Here is a 17,500-nt window from a genome sequence, read left to right on the forward strand (position 1 = left end):
CACCTGCTGGAGGCCGAGATCGCCGAGCTGAAGATGCAGAGGGCGGAGCCACAGAGGGCGGAGCCTCCGGCGTCGACCGACAAGGTGACCAGAACTTAAGTTTAAATTTTCCCGGATCTAGAACCAAACGTGGCTGCAGGAGAAGCTCACTGTGGACAAACGTCCAGGTTATAGTCACCAGAAACACATGTTTACGTTTCCATAACAGACTCCCTCTAGTGGTCACACATGAACGGTTCATGTGATGACATCTGATACGTTTCATCGATGTTTCCTGTTAAAGCATGAATGGAAACGCATCTGTTCTCAGAGACGAGACCAACGTGTCTATGATGTTCTGCAGACTAAGAAGAGTCGCCTCAGAGCCCTGAGGACCCGATCATGAGTCTCTGTGGGTCACTGCAGATCAGCTCATCCTCTAGTGGAGCTGACTCTGAATGATGGAATCCAGACCTGCAGGTCGAGCATGAAGCCGTCGCGATGCTCGTTTAAATAGTCACAAATAGTTAAAAAGATAAAAACACTATTTACATTTCTAGAGAAGAAGATAAACTAGTTTTAAATACATTTTCAAAAGGGGGACCGGAGAGTGTGCTCGAATTACCGGGGTATCACACTACTCAGCCTCCCGGGGAAGGCTTATGCCAGGGTGCTGGAAAGGAGGCTCCGACCGTTTGTCGAACCTCAGATTCAAGAGGAGCAATGCGGATTCCGTCCCGGCCGTGGAACAGTGGACCAGCTCTTTACCCTCGCAAGACTACTGGAGGGGTTCTGGGTGCTGCGGGAGTATGGGGTGCCGGACCCATTACAACGGGCGATCCGGTCTCTGTACGACTGCGGTAGGAGCTGTGTCCGCATTCTCGGCAATAAGTCAGACACGTTCCCGGTGGGTGTTGGCCTCCGCCAGGGCTGCCCTTTGTCTCCGGTCCTGTTCGTGACTTTCATGGACAGGATATCTAGGCGCAGCCTGGGGGTGGAGAACGTCAGGTTCGGGGGTCTCGGGATCGCCTCTCTGCTGTTTGCAGATGATGTGGTCCTGTTAGCCTCCTCGGATCGTGACCTCCAGCATTCACTGGGGCGGTTTGCAGCCGAGTGTGAAGCGGCGGGGATGAGAGTTAGCACCTCCAAATCTGAGGCCATGGTGCTCTGCCGGAAACCGGTGGATTGCTCCCTCCAGGTGGGGACGGAGTGCCTACCTCAAGCGAAGGAGTTCAAGTATCTCGGGGTCTTGTTCACGAGTGAGGGTAAGATGGAGCGGGAGATCGACAGACGGATCGGTGCGGCTGCAGCAGTAAAGCAGGCGCTGCACCGGACCGTCTTGGTGAAGAGGGAGCTGAGCCGGAAGGCAAAGCTCTCAATTTACCACTCGGTCTACGTTCCTACCCTCACCTATGGTCACGAACTCTGGGTCGTGACCGAAAGGACAAGGTCGCGGCTACAAGCGGCCGAAATGAGTTTCCTCCGTAGGGTGGCCGGGCTCAGCCTTAGAGATAGGGTAAGGAGCTCGGTCATCAGGAGGGAGCTTGGAGTCGAGCCGCTACTCCTTCGCGTCGAAAGGAGTCAGCTGAGGTGGTTCGGGCATCTAATTAGGATGCCTCCTGGACGCCTCCCACTGGAGGTTTTCCAGGCACGTCCAACTGGGAAGAGACCCCGGGGAAGACCCAGAACACGCTGGAGAGATTACATCTCCCAGCTGGCCTGGGAACGCCTCGGGATCCCCCAGAATGAGCTGGAACATGTTGCCGGTGAGAGGGAGGTCTGGGTCAGCCTGCTGGGCTGCTGCCACCGCGACCCGACCCCGGATAAGCGGAGGAAAATGGATGGATGGATAGTTTTAAATACTTGTAAAAATCTACATCTGAGTAAATATTCATCAGTCAAATGAAACAGTTTAATAGAAGATATCAACCTTTGTGTCTTTATGAAACATTTAATACTTGACTTGTTTGTTTACAGGGTTTGTATGAAGGTAATAAAGTAGTTTATGAATATGAGATATGAGTTTACAGATGATTATAATACAGTGGTGGGCCGTCAGGGCCTGCAAGGCCTTCTCTGCTGGCCTAAACAGAATCACAAAGCTATAACTATTTTATAATTTAATAATCTTTCTTAAATACACTACATGTACATATTTTTCCCATTATCTTATGTTCTCATTGCACAGCTCCTGTCTTCCTCAGTTGCTCTGCTTCCAGTGCAACTTGTTTTAAGTAGAGCTTTTATCCAATCAGATCTCACCTCTGTGTCTCTAGGTAAGAACAGAGCCAGAGGCCTGCAGAGTCTCACCTGCAGCCAGTGCAGATTAAAGTAAACGGGGACGATATTGTTGATTGTCATAGTGTTCAACCAATCAGATCTTTAGTTTGACATGTTGGGCGTATTCTTTGACGTGTCAGCACCTGCTCGCCGGCCTATAATGACGTCAGCATTACGTGCAGCTCAGTGTCCTTGTGTAGCTTTGCCGCGAGGTGCAGAGTGTGCTGTGATTGGTCAGTGGGCGAGCACGTGACTATCGTGAAACGAAACTTAACAGCAGAGGCTGATGGGTAGTGAATCACATCACGTGATGCAGCTCAGCCAATCAAATATGGGCATTCTGCCTGAGTGAGATGTACCACACACCATGACACAGGGGGCTGAGACGAGGAAAGACACTGCAGAGCAGTACGTTCAGTGGTCGAGTTGTGAAAGTAAAATCCTAAAACGATCTCTTTGGGCCGTGACGTGTGATTAAGGAGTGATGGTGGGTCCCACAGCCAGACCAGCTGAGAACCACTGTCCTCCATAAGTGCAGAAAACATTATGTTTTACTGAATATGAGCTTCTGCATTTTCCAGATGCTCTAGTACTATTCAAACATATTGTAAGTCGTACCGAACCGTACGTACATAGTTACAGCCGTAGAAACTAATAATAACTGTGGTGCCATCATGTGGTTATAAGGAGGTATTTCAGCTGCAGGACACAGTGAAGGCCCAGGTATAAAATGCACAGCCCGCCACTGTTATAATCCCTCCTCTTCACAGTGGAGGTGAGTTTATGGAGTTCTTGATTCTTCAGTTCATTGTGTTCGTTCGTCCTCTGAGTTCAGAGAACAATACCACCGATCACCGCTCCAGATCTGTAGCTCTTATAATGTCTGCTAGTGGGCTGTTGTTACAAAAGTATTTTGTATTTTGTTGGTGTGTAGGAGATTTCTCCATGTTTTGGTTTCTTCCTCCATCATCATCATCATCATCATCATCATCAGAGAGTCTTCGTCCTTCTCTCTGACGTCGCAGCTTCTTTTTATAGAAATCTGTCCAGCAACCTGCAGCTCAGCAGCTCCGCTGGAGAACAGCGATCTCTCTCAGTCGTACGACACGTCGAAAAGACAAAGAGCTGACTCAGCTGTGAAAATATTATAACCACAAAAATAAGATGAAACAGAAGAACTCAAATCTCCTCCGGCTCTGCACTTCAAGAAGATGTTTCACTTCTGCTCCGAGTTATTTATATTATTTTCAAGAAATCATTGGTTGTGTGAGGGTGAGGGGTGAGGATCAGTGAAGATCTAAACGTGTCCGTTGTCTTCGTCTCAGGACGAGACGGACGAGCTGAAGAAGAGAGTCGCCGTCCTGGAGTGTCAACTACGGAAGACCGAAGTGACCAAAAAGGGTTTCGAGATGTCGACGGGAAAACTGCTGAGCTTTGTGGAGGTAAAGAGTCAAACCAGCAGTGAATACTCACAAGTCTCCTGATGTCTCATAGAGATCCATTAAAACCTTCATCACCATCATCATCATCACACTGTACCTTCTTCTGAATCAATCACAAGTACAAATACTCACTAGAGCACCAAATGTGGATTAATCCGCCGTTGAAAATAGTCCCAAACAAAGTCACTATTTCCTCCAGTCGACCTCCAGACAGACGGAAACTCACCTGTCACTCAAATTGGCCATGCTCTTAATTATGCCTAACTTTAAATATATTATATATATAAATATATAACAATTCAGGGATATTAGCTATAGAGACCTAAATGTTTTTGTACATTTCAACATAGACGTCTATGGAGGACCAGACGTCAACTTCCTGTTCTTTAAAGTGAAGTCAAAGCTTCATGTGTTGAAGCTGCATTCTCTCTAGTGTCCACCAGGGGGCGACTCCTCTGGTTGTATAGAAGTCTATGAGAAAATGACTCTACTTCTCTCTTGATTTATTACCTCAGTAAACATTGTAAACATGAGTTTATGGTCTCGATCTCTAGTTTCAAGTCTTCTTCAATACAGCATGATGTTCATTTAGTACATTATGGTCCATTTAGAGTCAAACACACCATAAAGCAGGGGATGCTTTAGGGCGGGGCTACACGGTGATTGACAGGTCTGTAACGTATACGGCGTCTCTACGTCACTCCTCCTGAGTCCAGATATGGTCACTTCCTGTTCACTGGTTGCAAAAAACAAGATGGTGGCGGCGAAATTGCTGAACTGGAGGCTTCAAAACATCCACAAACCAACGAGGTCACGATGACTACGTCCACTTCTTATTAACCGTCTGTGGTAACGACTCACTTTAGGAGCCTCAAGTGGCCGTTTGAGGAACTGCAGGCTGCAGCGCTTCAACAGAGAAATGAAAAACAACTTCAGTCATATTTCATTTTTCTGTCTGTTTGTCTGCAGAACGTTCAAGAGTTTCTACTTGAGAGTCACGGACCAACAAAGAGCTACAGGTAGTGTGTGTGTGTGTGTGTGTGTGTGTGTGTCTTTACCTGACCTTATGAGGTCCTATGTGCAGTTGTGTAATCATGTGTGTTTGTGCTGCTCTATGAGACAGTGTGTCCATGTGTGTGTGTTTGATTGTCTGGCCCCGACACCACCGCTTAGGTCACATAATGAGAAGAGATCCTGCAGAGAGCAGAGCCCATTAACCAGTTTACACACACACACACACACACTCTCACACACACACACTCAGTGGTCCAGCTTGGCCCACTACAGCCCAGGTGGGACAGCAGTTAGCTGCTGTTAATGCCCCCCCCCCCCTGCAGCCTGCAGCGGAGTTATGAAATGTCTCAACCTGAGGTGTCTGTGTGAGGTCACTGCAGACACCACCGAAGAAGAAGAAAAAGGAGAAGAAGAAGAGGAAGAGGATGATGTCCTTCCTTGATTCTATGTCTTTTCTTCATTCCAACGCTTCCTTCCTTCCTCATTCTCTCATGTCCCGTTTTCTTCAATTTCTTCTTTCTTTCCATCCTTTTCTGTGCATCCTTCTTTACTTTATTGCTCATTTTCTGTCCTTCCTTCCTTCCTTCCTTCCTTATTCTGTTAATTTTGTCCTTTTAGTCTTTGTTTCCTTCCTCGCACATTTCTTTCCTTCTTTCCTTTGTTTCTTTTTTGCTCCCTTCTTTAACTCTCTTCCTTTCCTCCCTCCTCTTTCCTCATATGATTAAATTACTTCCCCTTTTCATTCCTTACACCTTTCCTTTCTCTCTCATTAATCTTTTCTTCTTTCCTTCTGTCCTTCCTCCATTCCTCAAACCTTTCATTTGTTTCCTTCCTTCCTCCAGCAGCCTCTCCTCTCATCCTTCCTTCCTTCCTTCCTTCCCTGTTGTTCCTTTCGTTAATCTCGCCTCCATTATATTCTGCTGCTGTATCGAGTTCTAACCCGGCTCTCAGTGAACCATAACATGGATTTATCAGCGCCTTCTGCTCGCTTGTGTAAGTCTCATTCAGTGAACCAGGTCCATTGGTCATGTTATTAAGCCACCCAGCCGTGACATCTCCTGCCTGCTCCCCTCTACCAGTCAGTCCAGGTCAGTGGGACACCTCCTCTCATAACACAGGACCCTCAGTCGGGTTCTTCTTCGTGCTCTCTTCTACTCTATTCTGTTTCTAGGCCACTCATAACAGCAAATGTAGGTTTTCCACTGTTTCAGTTCGAGGAGTCTTATCACTCTTATCACAGTCACGAGTCACTCAACATGCTAATAAAGAGCTTCATGGAAAGAACACATTCAGTTTTATATTTATAACAGTAGAGGAGGAGCAGCGGATTTAACTGGAGGTAACTAGTTCAGCAGCTGTGAGGAGACGTTCGCAGACACAAATAATAAAATATTAAATCTTTGGAACGACCCGAGTGTTTCCTGAAGAGCAACCATGGCGATGTGGTCACTTCAGCAGCTTTAGAAGGTGTTTTAGCTCAATCAGTGAACAGCTGGAGGTGTGAGTTTAACCATCAGGATGTGACAAACCGACGTCATCGAGCAGCTTCTGGGTCTCATTTAAAGCTCCAAACCTCTAAAGCGACCCGAGAGGCTCTAATGAACGGCAGCTACCGGCTCCTCAAAGCCCTCAGTGTCTGTGTTCGTACATCAAAACTAGTTTGGACGCGAAGACATCAATCAGCCAATCACGAGGTTAATGAAGGCAGTGGAAGGCCTTTATTGTGAAACTACATTCTGCAATGCTAGTGAGGAGAGCTAATGAACGCTTTATAGATTTATACATTCTCCAGCAGAGGAGAGACAGTTTGGTACCCGTAGAAAATGAATGACTGTGAAGGCCTCGAGGCCACATCCCTGAACATGGTCCTCATGGAGGTCCATGAACTCTCCCTTGGACCTCTATGACGACTCGTTCTGTAGCTGTTTGCGGTCATGGTGGTCCGTCACTGTTGACTCATCCTTCCCTTTGTTTTGCAGCTCCGGAGACGTTAAAGTCGGATCGTCGTCACAAGGCCTCGCTCACCGCTACAAGAAGAGTCCCTGGACGGCGTCCACGCTCGCCCAGGAGGCCAAAGAACTCACAAGGACTGTCAGAGCCATCCTGGAGGTGGACTGTAAGTGATCTCTACTCGCCTCCACGCATGCAGGTCTGCACCTCCTCCTCCTCCTCCATGTTTCTGCGCTGCCCTGCATGCGACTCCCCGCCGGACTGAGCTCAAACCAAAGTGATCCCGCCGACCTGCTGCCATGCGTTAACTGTCCTCCCCGTTGCAGTTCTGACCTTCTAGAGGATCCGACCCTGAGACATCTGCAGGACCTCAGCGGCCAACCGTCAACCCAAACTCTCTCCTCCCTGACAGCTCCTCGTCTCCTCACTACCTGCTAGCAATGGACTCTTGTCTTAATGAAGCACAGTTATCACTGCACATTTTCTCAACAGTCACAACCCACTGAACACAGGTTCTATTCCGGTGTTTTAACCTGAATGATATGCAAAAGAAATTTGGTGCAATCATTGTTCAAGTTCAAATTCATAATTAGCTTTTTAGCATTAAGATGTTTTAATAGACGCTGGTTTTCTCTGTAAACAATGCTCGAAGCGATCGGTTCATCTTTGGACGTCGACAGGTGACCACACTGGAAGGAGACCGTTGTTAAGTTGACGGACTACATGAATGTTTTGAACGTTGGTCACTTTATTTATTATGTGAGAGAATCAGCATCAAACACCGTCTCCAGAGAGTCCTCAATAGAGGACGCTATCGTGGGCTGTTGTGGTTCGAGGACAGTCTTGAGACAGAAGTCGATGTTCTGAATCCATCTTTTAAATAAACTGTATGAGCTTATTGGCCCACATGCATCAGAGCTAACGAGCTAACGAGCTAACCGATAGGACCAGACGTGTAGATTAAATCTTCTTATCCGGCAGCATTAAATGTCACGTCTCAGCCTGTCGTGTAAGATGATCATCAGAGATGCACCGGTTGCAATTTTTCTTGACCGTTTTCAGATTTTCTTAAAAGTTTGATCTGCCGATTCGGATTTTCTCTCCAAGAACTAGTTCCAGATGAACTCTTTTTTCCACCGTCAAGAAAAAAACGATTTTCAAGCAACTTTATTTATTGAAGCTTCTCTTCAAAAACTACATGTAACAAGATCAAATTCACATCACGATAAAGTCATAATTTATCAAGTCAATGCAACATCCCCTAGCGTTAGCTGTTAGCCATTTGGAACCGTTGCTCCAGTTCTTTTTTAAGAAAGTTCCTTCCAGTTTTCTGGACTTGCAGTTGTGACAAATTGTGAGCTTTATGTCTTCTTCACACCGCCGACGTGTTGTGATTGTTTGTGACGTTGCTGTGCCAACATACTGTACAACCATAATGCGGTACATGTGTTTAAATTTTAACGGCCAAAAATATGAAAACGGTCACGAACTATCAGCTGAAAACGGTTTTGATTGGCGGCCGATCAATCGGTGCATCTCTAATTATCGGATCAGCTACTTAAGGCTAAAAGTGTTAGCATTCATCAGAAACACAGACATGGTGCCAAAACACCCGTCAGATGTGTGGGTAAAGTGAGTGATGGATGAAACTCTCAAACGTTGATGTAGTTCTTTAGATTTACTCGACCTCTGTCGAGCTTCAACAGATACCTTCATTCAGCAACGTAACACATCACAACATCATGTAGTTGCTATTTACTGTAGCTAAAACCTGTCTCACTACTCTCTAATGTTTATCTATTGGCTTTGTGTTTGAGTGGCTGAATGCTCGTGTTTGTGCGTTAGATTAGCCAACAGAACAAAGACTGGTAGCATCATCAAGCAGTAAGAGAAGAGAAATCCTAAAAACCTCACGGGAACACCAAAAAACACGAGGTCAGCAAGGATGAAGGCAGACAATAAAGGAACCACGGTGTTCATATTGTAATGCAGCCGTCGCGGTCTGACAGCTCAAGCCTGATTGGACGCTTTAGACGCTTTCATCGTGTTTGGAGTTAGTTGCTGTTTGTCCTTGATTCTCTTTTCTGAGTAAATATTCTGAAACAAACTTTTCATGAGTTCTTCTTTGGAAAGTGGAGCAGCAGTTTGAAGCTAAAACATTATTTCAGATTATTGAAATAAAAGCTCCAATAACATTTTAGAAATGTATATCTACTTCAACCTCTCTGGGTAACGAGTATCACTATTACACAATGTTTTCAATGAACCTCCGGTTATAAAGAGTGAAGTCAAAGCTTCATGTGTTAAAGCTGCATTCTCTCTAGTGGCCACCAGGGGGCGACTCCTCTGGTTGTATAGAAGTCTATGAGAAAATGACTCTACTTCTCTCTTGATTTATTACCTCAGTAAACATTGTAAACATGAGTTTATGGTCTCAATCTCTAGTTCCAAGTCTTCTTCAATACAGCATGATGTTCATTTAGTACATTATGGTCCATTTAGAGTCAAACAGACCATAAAGCAGGGGATGCTTTAGGGCGGGGCTACACGGTGATTGACAGGTCTCTACCAGAGACGTATACGGCGTCTCTACGTTCTTCACTGGTTGCGAATGGTGGTGGCCATATTCCAAGATGGCGACGGCAAGCATACCAGCAGTCCACAAACCAATGGGGGACGTCACTTCTAATATCCTTCTATGTTCAGGACATAGAACCTGAACTAATCAGGTCACCTGTACCTCGCACCAGCCTGGCCAATCCTAGCGCTTCAATGCTATGCAGGGCGGGTCTTGCCAAGAAAAGCATTGAGATTCATAGGAGAGTAGAGTAGTTCTATACAGTTTCCCAAATACGTAGAGCCGGAGGTGAGTTCAGAGGGCCTGGGACATTAAAGCATTCCCCCCCAAAAATTCTCTGAGCTGGTTGATAAGTCAGGTCGGCCTCGGACTTTGAGGTTTCCTCAGCAAATATACAGAGCCGATGTATTTCAGGGGGCCAAGGAGTCTGGAGCCTCACCAGCAAGTACACAGAGTCAGCACAGAGTTGCTTGGTTCATGAGGGCTGGGACTGTGTGGAGTTCACTGCAAATAAAATCCTCAAAACCTCAACAGCTTCTGAGGGAACAGAGTCACTCACAACTGAAACTCTAATATTTCTGTTCATTTGTTTTCGGATTATATTATTAAACTCCTACGTTGTCTTCAGCAGGCCAGGTGTGGGTTGTTGTTTTTTGACATAGTCACCTATTACCCCCCCCCATCAGTGGGAGGACGTGGCAGCAGTTACATAATTAACAGCCGTGATTCAGAATCACAGGCGGCGAGCGGAGACGTCGTCCATCATTCTCAATGTCCCGTTAGAGGTAATGAAGGAGGCGGGAACAAAGCCAAGCCACTGAAAGTAGGTCAGTCTGATCCAGGTCTCACAGCGTGTGTGTGTGTGTGTGTGTGTGTGTGTGTGTGTGTGTTCATTACAATCACCTATAAGTCGTTTTCATCACAGCCCTTGTTGCCTGGATACGTGCTCTGCCTTTAACCCGCCAAGCTTGTAACTGAAGAAACCTTTAGTCCCTTCATCCACTGTCAGTTAATATGATCAGCAGAACGTCTCACTCACACACACACTCACACACACTCACACACACACACACACACTCACACACACACACTCACACACACACTCACACACACACACACACACACACACACACACTCACACACACACTCACACACTCACACACACACTCACACACACACACACACACACACACACTCACACACACACACACACTCACACTCACACACACACACACACACCTTTACAGTTCTTCAGTCTTTACTCGAGTAGAAGCTTCTCTGATCTATTAAATATGTATTGTGATTAATGCTGAGTTCACGTCAGCAGAACCTCAACCAACAACAATATTTGGGCTGAAATGAAATGCTGTGCCAGCTCAGTGATGTGTTTGTTATGCAGTGAGTGAACACATCCCTCATTCAAAACTTAAATATGAATTTAACCCTTAAATCTGTGGATCTACATGCTTAATTTGCAAAAGGTGAGGAAATAAATAATAAGAATAAAACATTCAATTTTATTTCATGTGTACATGCCTCAGTGGGCTTTACAATCTCTACATAATGACATGAAAATAAAATATTAGAAATAGAACCTGGATATATACAAGATCATTTAATAACATGTGCTTCAAATACATGAGAATTAAAAGCAAAGAACTCATTTAAAAAGTAGTGATACTGACATCAAAGAGGACGACGATTGTTGTTTTTAAAGAGAAACCTAAATAAAATTAAAATGGATTAAAATGGACATATTATTGTTATGTTATTCATATTTGTCTTATTGTCAACAAATCTCAAGAAGAAAAATATAATTGTAGGTTTTAGAAACTTGGAGATTTACTGACTGTCAGAACATGTGAGTTAAAAGTTCACACAGTCATTTGTATTGACTTTAAATCTCTCAGGAGACGAGCTAACGACAGCTGATTGATATCAGGTGAGTCCGGTGAACAGCTGATGGAACCACTTGTTCGTTAATGCCGTATCACCAGAAGGTCGTACTGAAACTTAAATAAAGAAGAAACGAGTCCATGTGAGAAGAGTCTTGTGCAACAGGAGGAAGCCAAATAATGAAAGATGTTCACATAGATACTGTAGTGTTATACAAGTTCAAATGAATGATTCATAACCTCACCAACAGGTCACTTTAGTGTTCTGGAGCTCTTGATTATACCACATTATCTTCCTCAGCAGTTCAATCAGTTTAGAAACACGTTTTTTAAAACGAGGACCGTCAGATGAAGACTGTCAGAGTTCACAGACGGGTTAGTTTGTCATTATTACCACAGCGAGTATCTTTGAGTGTCTATTGCCATGACTACTGCAACAGCATAAATTATAGGCGGTGATGCTGGACCCGAAATATCTGAATCATTAAGCTGCAGATCTGCATCAAAACATACGACAGATCTCGAGCAGCCTGGTGGTGTTTAATCTGAACATTATTAATTCTTTGCTTCCTTTAGATTCTGCTCATTATTTTTACTTCTCTTCAGTTCTTCTACAAAACTACCTTCACATAAAACTGAACTGCATTCTCAGTTGTGTTTTGAGGGAAACATATTTTCTCCAGGATTATGGTTGGGGTTTTTAAACACATGGTTATCGCTGTAAATTGAAACAAAATGAAACAAAAACGTAACAAAAGTTGGTTTGGTTTAGTGAAAATCATTGTTTTGCTTAAACTAAGTATATTTGTTATGTTATTTAAGATACCGACGTAGATTAAAAACAGTCAATATTGACTTCTAGTTTCACGTGGCACACTGACAGCCGTCTCCTGGGTTCAAGTCCTGTGTTTGTTTCACTCAGTCATCAACGTGTCCTCAAACAACAGTTTGTGTGATTTCTTACGACAAGTTACTCTTCATTTTTTCTGCCTTTTCCTACAAAAGTCAGCAACACGTTTCAGTTTCTGCTTGTTACAAGAATACAGTCTTTTTTTAACTATAGTTAAATAGGAAGCAACTCAGTTAGGTTTAAATAACAAAACTATTCAGTTAGGTTTAGACAACAATACTACTTAGTTAGGTTTAGACAACAATACTACTTAGTTAGGTTTAGACAACAACACTACTTAGTTAGGTTTAGACAACTAAACTACTTAGTTAGGTTTAGACAACTAAACTACTTAGTTAGGTTTAGACAACAAAACTACTTAGTTAGGTTTAGACAACTAAACTACTTAGTTAGGTTTAGACAACTAAACTACTTAGTTAGGTTTAGACAACTAAACTACTTAGTTAGGTTTAGACAACAAAACTACTTAGTTAGGTTTAGACAACAACACTACTTAGTTAGGTTTAGACAACAAAACTACTTAGTTAGGTTTAGACAACAACACTACTTAGTTAGGTTTAGACAACAAAACTACTTAGTTAGGTTTAGACAACTAAACTACTTAGTTAGGTTTAGACAACTAAACTACTTAGTTAGGTTTAGACAACTAAACTACTTAGTTAGGTTTAGACAACAAAACTACTTAGTTAGGTTTAGACAACTAAACTACTTAGTTAGGTTTAGACAACTAAACTACTTAGTTAGGTTTAGACAACTAAACTACTTAGTTAGGTTTAGACAACAAAACTACTTAGTTAGGTTTAGACAACTAAACTACTTAGTTAGGTTTAGACAACTAAACTACTTAGTTAGGTTTAGACAACTAAACTACTTAGTTAGGTTTAGACAACAAAACTACTTAGTTAGGTTTAGACAACAACACTACTTAGTTAGGTTTAGACAACAAAACTACTTAGTTAGGTTTAGACAACTAAACTACTTAGTTAGGTTTAGACAACTAAACTACTTAGTTAGGTTTAGACAACAACACTACTTAGTTAGGTTTAGACAACAAAACTACTTAGTTAGGTTTACACAACTAAACTACTTAGTTAGGTTTAGACAACTAAACTACTTAGTTAGGTTTAGACAACAACACTACTTAGTTAGGTTTAGACAACAAAACTACTTAGTTAGGTTTAGACAACAACACTACTTAGTTAGGTTGAGACAACAAAACTACTTAGTTAGGTTTAGACAACAAAACTACTTAGTTAGGTTTAGACAACAAAACTACTTAGTTAGGTTTACACAACTAAACTACTTAGTTAGGTTTAGACAACAAAACTACTTAGTTAGGTTTAGACAACTAAACTACTTAGTTAGGTTTAGACAACAACACTACTTAGTTAGGTTTAGACAACTAAACTACTTAGTTAGGTTTAGACAACTAAACTACTTAGTTAGGTTTAGACAACAAAACTACTTAGTTAGGTTTAGACAACAACACTACTTAGTTAGGTTGAGACAACAAAACTACTTAGTTAGGTTTAGACAACAAAACTACTTAGTTAGGTTTAGACAACAAAACTACTTAGTTAGGTTTAGACAACTAAACTACTTAGTTAGGTTTAGACAACAACACTACTTAGTTAGGTTTAGACAACTAAACTACTTAGTTAGGTTTAGACAACAAAACTACTTAGTTAGGTTTAGACAACTAAACTACTTAGTTAGGTTTAGACAACAACACTACTTAGTTAGGTTTAGACAACTAAACTACTTAGTTAGGTTTAGACAACAACACTACTTAGTTAGGTTTACACAACTAAACTACTTAGTTAGGTTTAGACAACAACACTACTTAGTTAGGTTTAGACAACAAAACTACTTAGTTAGGTTTACACAACTAAACTACTTAGTTAGGTTTAGACAACTAAACTACTTAGTTAGGTTGAGACAACAAAACTACTTAGTTAGGTTTACACAACTAAACTACTTAGTTAGGTTTAGACAACTAAACTACTTAGTTAGGTTTAGACAACTAAACTACTTAGTTAGGTTGAGACAACAAAACTACTTAGTTAGGTTTAGACAACAAAAGTACTTAGTTAAGCTTAGTATCAATTTAATGAAATGATGAAGCTAAATCAGGCTGGAAGATGGGAACGGAAGTTCAAGCAGGGAGCCTGTGTGTGTGTGCGTGTGTGTGTGTGTGTGTGTGTGTGTGTGTGTGTGTGTGTGTGTGTGTGTGTGTGTGTGTGTGTGTGTGTGTGTGTGTGTGATGTTAATGAGTGAGTCAGAGTGTGTATCTGTGCAACAGCATATGTAATAATAGTGGTAGTAATAAAATCAGGACCACAGTGTAAACATGCTCCAGTACACATTAGTGCAGTAGCTTTATTTAACCAATAATACAACAATAAATACAAACAACATTAACAGACAACTCACAAACTACAGAAGAAACAAAAGAGCAAAATGTGTGAAGCTGTCTAACAAAACCAGAGCATCCATCATGGCCAGAAACCAGATTCTTATTTAAAAATCCAACCAGCCAATTAAGTAAGGCAGAAGACTTCATGTGGGATTGAAATACAAGTTTATCTTGAATATCTAAAGTTTTATTTTTGTTATTTTAAACTAGTTGTAATGTCAGTTAGTAGTTGGATTTGTCTAACCCCAGGGCACTTTATATTTGTCACAGGAGGTAGAGATTCTTAATATTAAGTGTAAAGGGCTTTAAGTGGTCTAGAAAGGAGCTACATAAATAAATAATCAATTTAGCGTTTACCCACCTGGCTGATTTCTCAGTGATTCGGTTGATTACATAATATTTTGCATGTTGGAGGAAGATGTTTCTCTACAGAACAACAGCAGGTCACACAGAGCTGATGGTGATGTTATCTCAGATCAGAGTGTCACTGAGCGAACACATGGTTTAATATGTAAGTGCTGCAGCACAAAGGAAGCATCTCCAGGGAAACGCACATTCCCACCCACAGACACTGAAGCGTCATCATTCCACTCTGCTGCCAGCTTAACATACAAACTGTCACTACTGGCAGAGTCCTCGTGTCCGCAGGATGCATCTAGAAAGACATTTGTTCAATGTACGTGAGTAAATTCATTGACAGACAGACAGAGACAGTATTTCATCCGTGACATGAGATTATAGCGTTCGTATTGTGTCCCAACACTGTTCAAATGTCTCAATAATCACACTAGAAGAAGACAATCTACGGAAGAAAAGAACCCACGTACATGTAATCTCATGAGATGCTCTCATCCAGCATTCACAGCTAAACCTACGGAACATAATGAGCTGAAATTCCTAGTTATCCCACGAAAATGTTTGGTATGTAATCCTGAAACTGTTAAACCTAACTAAGTATTTCTCCATCTTTGATTAAACCTACTAAGTATTTTTGTTGCCTAAAGTGACTCTCAATCAAGTCAGTCATCCTGTGACTGCGGTACAAACCGTGTAGAGCTTCAGCTTTTCCAGGAACTTTACCAGTAAACTGGTCAACACCTGACGGACATGTTTTCACCACCTGACACCTTCCTCTTGTCCCTCTTGGCCTTCTGTCAGTCGCTCAGACCGACGGGATGAAACCTGGTCCGTGAAATGAATCTTTCAGCTTCACAGTTTAGTCATTCACGGCCACACAAAGCAGCTTCCCGCCTCGGATCAGGTGTCTTTGTTCCAGCGGTGAGAACCACATTGGTGCCCCCGTGTACATGCATGGAGATTACTGTGACGAACGTCAAGAGACGGCTCAGAGGACAGGGTCTAAAGGACAGGCTCTAAAGGACAGGGTGTAAAGGAGAGGGTCTAAAGGACAGGGTCTAAAGGACAGGGTCTACAGACCCTGATGATACTATTCAGGTTTTAGGAGCAGTCTTTGGACATGAATACAACTCATTACGAATATGTCTCACTTGGGCTTTTTATCGCAGTTCGTGGCCTCTTTCCTGTTTACGACCAGCTCTGTGTGTTGAATACAAACCAACTAGCCAACAGTTAGTAAAACTGGAGTAGAGATCATAGACTGGTTGTAAGAAGTGGACGTAGTCATCAGGACGTCTCTCTTTGGTTTGTGGACGTTTGGAAGCCTCCTGTTCAGCGATTTCGCCGCCACCATCTTGTTTTTTGCAACCAGTGAACAGGAAGTGACCATATCTGGACTCAGGAGGAGTGACGTAGAGACGCCGTATACGTCTCTGGTAGAGACCTGTCACTCACTGTGTAGCCCCGCCCTAAAGCATCCCCTGCTTTATGGTCTGTTTGACTCTAAATGGACCATAATGTACTAAATGAACATCATGCTGTATTGAAGAAGACTTGAAACTAGAGATTGAGACCATAAACTCATGTTTACAATGTTTACTGAGGTAATAAATCAAGAGAGAAGTAGAGTCATTTTCTCATAGACTTCTATACAACCAGAGGAGTCGCCCCCTGGTGGACACTAGAGAGAATGCAGCTTTAAGACAACTCAGTATCTGTGGTTACCACATTGGATTTTACTTGTTTGATCGATAAACAAATCGAAATGTAGAAACAACAGTTTAAGGTTTCAGAGAACGTTTCTTGTTGGTGCAGTGAAGCAGATCCTAAAATAAAAGCCTTTTAAATAACGCTTTGTTCCAGACTGAAACATCTCAACAACTATGAGACGGATTCTGATGAAATAATAACGTTGGAGATCCTGTGGTCAACATTTAAATGTGTCCAATACTTTGGTTTGAGCCTTAAATCCTGCTCAGTGTTCATATATATGACATCACCAGGCTGCTGCATCTCCTCTCTGGATCTCATAGGTTAGCTGGATCCATGAAACATGTCATAACATATCATCTGTCATGTGTCATGGAAGTGGGACTCCGGTCATCGATACAGCCTTCAACACAATCCCTCTGTTCTCTCAACGTGTGAAGTGTTTGGCTTTATTTTACGGGCAGATGTCCGCGGGGCAGCGTTTGAAACTTTGCCCCCTTTTGTTCTCTGAAATGAGGTTAAGAGACTTCTCATCCAGCAGTAAGCGGAGAGACGGGCGAGATACGGTGAAAAGCACAAGACTCTCATTGGTTCATATGTAATACTGGAGCTTCTCAGGGAACACAGGCTGAATGGAACCTGATATGTGTGAGTGTTTGCTGATCTGATCTCCTGATTATGTCTGAATGTTTGAACAAACATTAAACATGACGTTTTATTTCCCCTCCTGCAGGTCTTCCGTACGGCTGGGAGGAAGCTTATACTGCAGACGGAGTGAAATACTTCATCAAGTAAGAACAAGAATCAGACATTTCATAACCCCCAAAACAAGTCCTGTCTCTCTCTCTCTGCTATATCAGTGCTGCAAATCCCTGAACAAATTATAATCAAACTACGTTCAACTCAAAGCAACAGTTACGTAACTACATGAACATGAGGAGGCAGTTCAAAGCAAACAGAAGACAACAT

The 17,500-nt window shown here is 42.6% G+C and overlaps 1 protein-coding gene across 1 annotated transcript in view; it reads left to right on the forward strand.

Annotated features, from left to right (window-relative positions):
- The window catches only part of stxbp4 (syntaxin binding protein 4), a 46,489-nt gene that overhangs the window by 28,648 nt on the left and 341 nt on the right, over nucleotides 1-17,500 (forward strand). Inside the window, exons 17-21 of the mRNA XM_076081659.1 lie at nucleotides 1-84; nucleotides 3,585-3,701; nucleotides 4,671-4,720; nucleotides 6,695-6,831; nucleotides 17,265-17,322. The exon at nucleotides 1-84 is cut by the window's left edge and continues 111 nt beyond it. Coding sequence (XP_075937774.1) covers nucleotides 1-84; nucleotides 3,585-3,701; nucleotides 4,671-4,720; nucleotides 6,695-6,831; nucleotides 17,265-17,322 — 446 coding nt within the window. The remainder of the gene's footprint in view (nucleotides 85-3,584; nucleotides 3,702-4,670; nucleotides 4,721-6,694; nucleotides 6,832-17,264; nucleotides 17,323-17,500) is intronic.

The sequence above is a fragment of the Anarhichas minor genome, unplaced genomic scaffold (genome assembly GCF_050575085.1).
Source record: "Anarhichas minor isolate MPS153535 unplaced genomic scaffold, ASM5057508v1 ptg000084l, whole genome shotgun sequence".
Taxonomy (NCBI): Eukaryota; Metazoa; Chordata; class Actinopteri; order Perciformes; family Anarhichadidae; genus Anarhichas; species Anarhichas minor.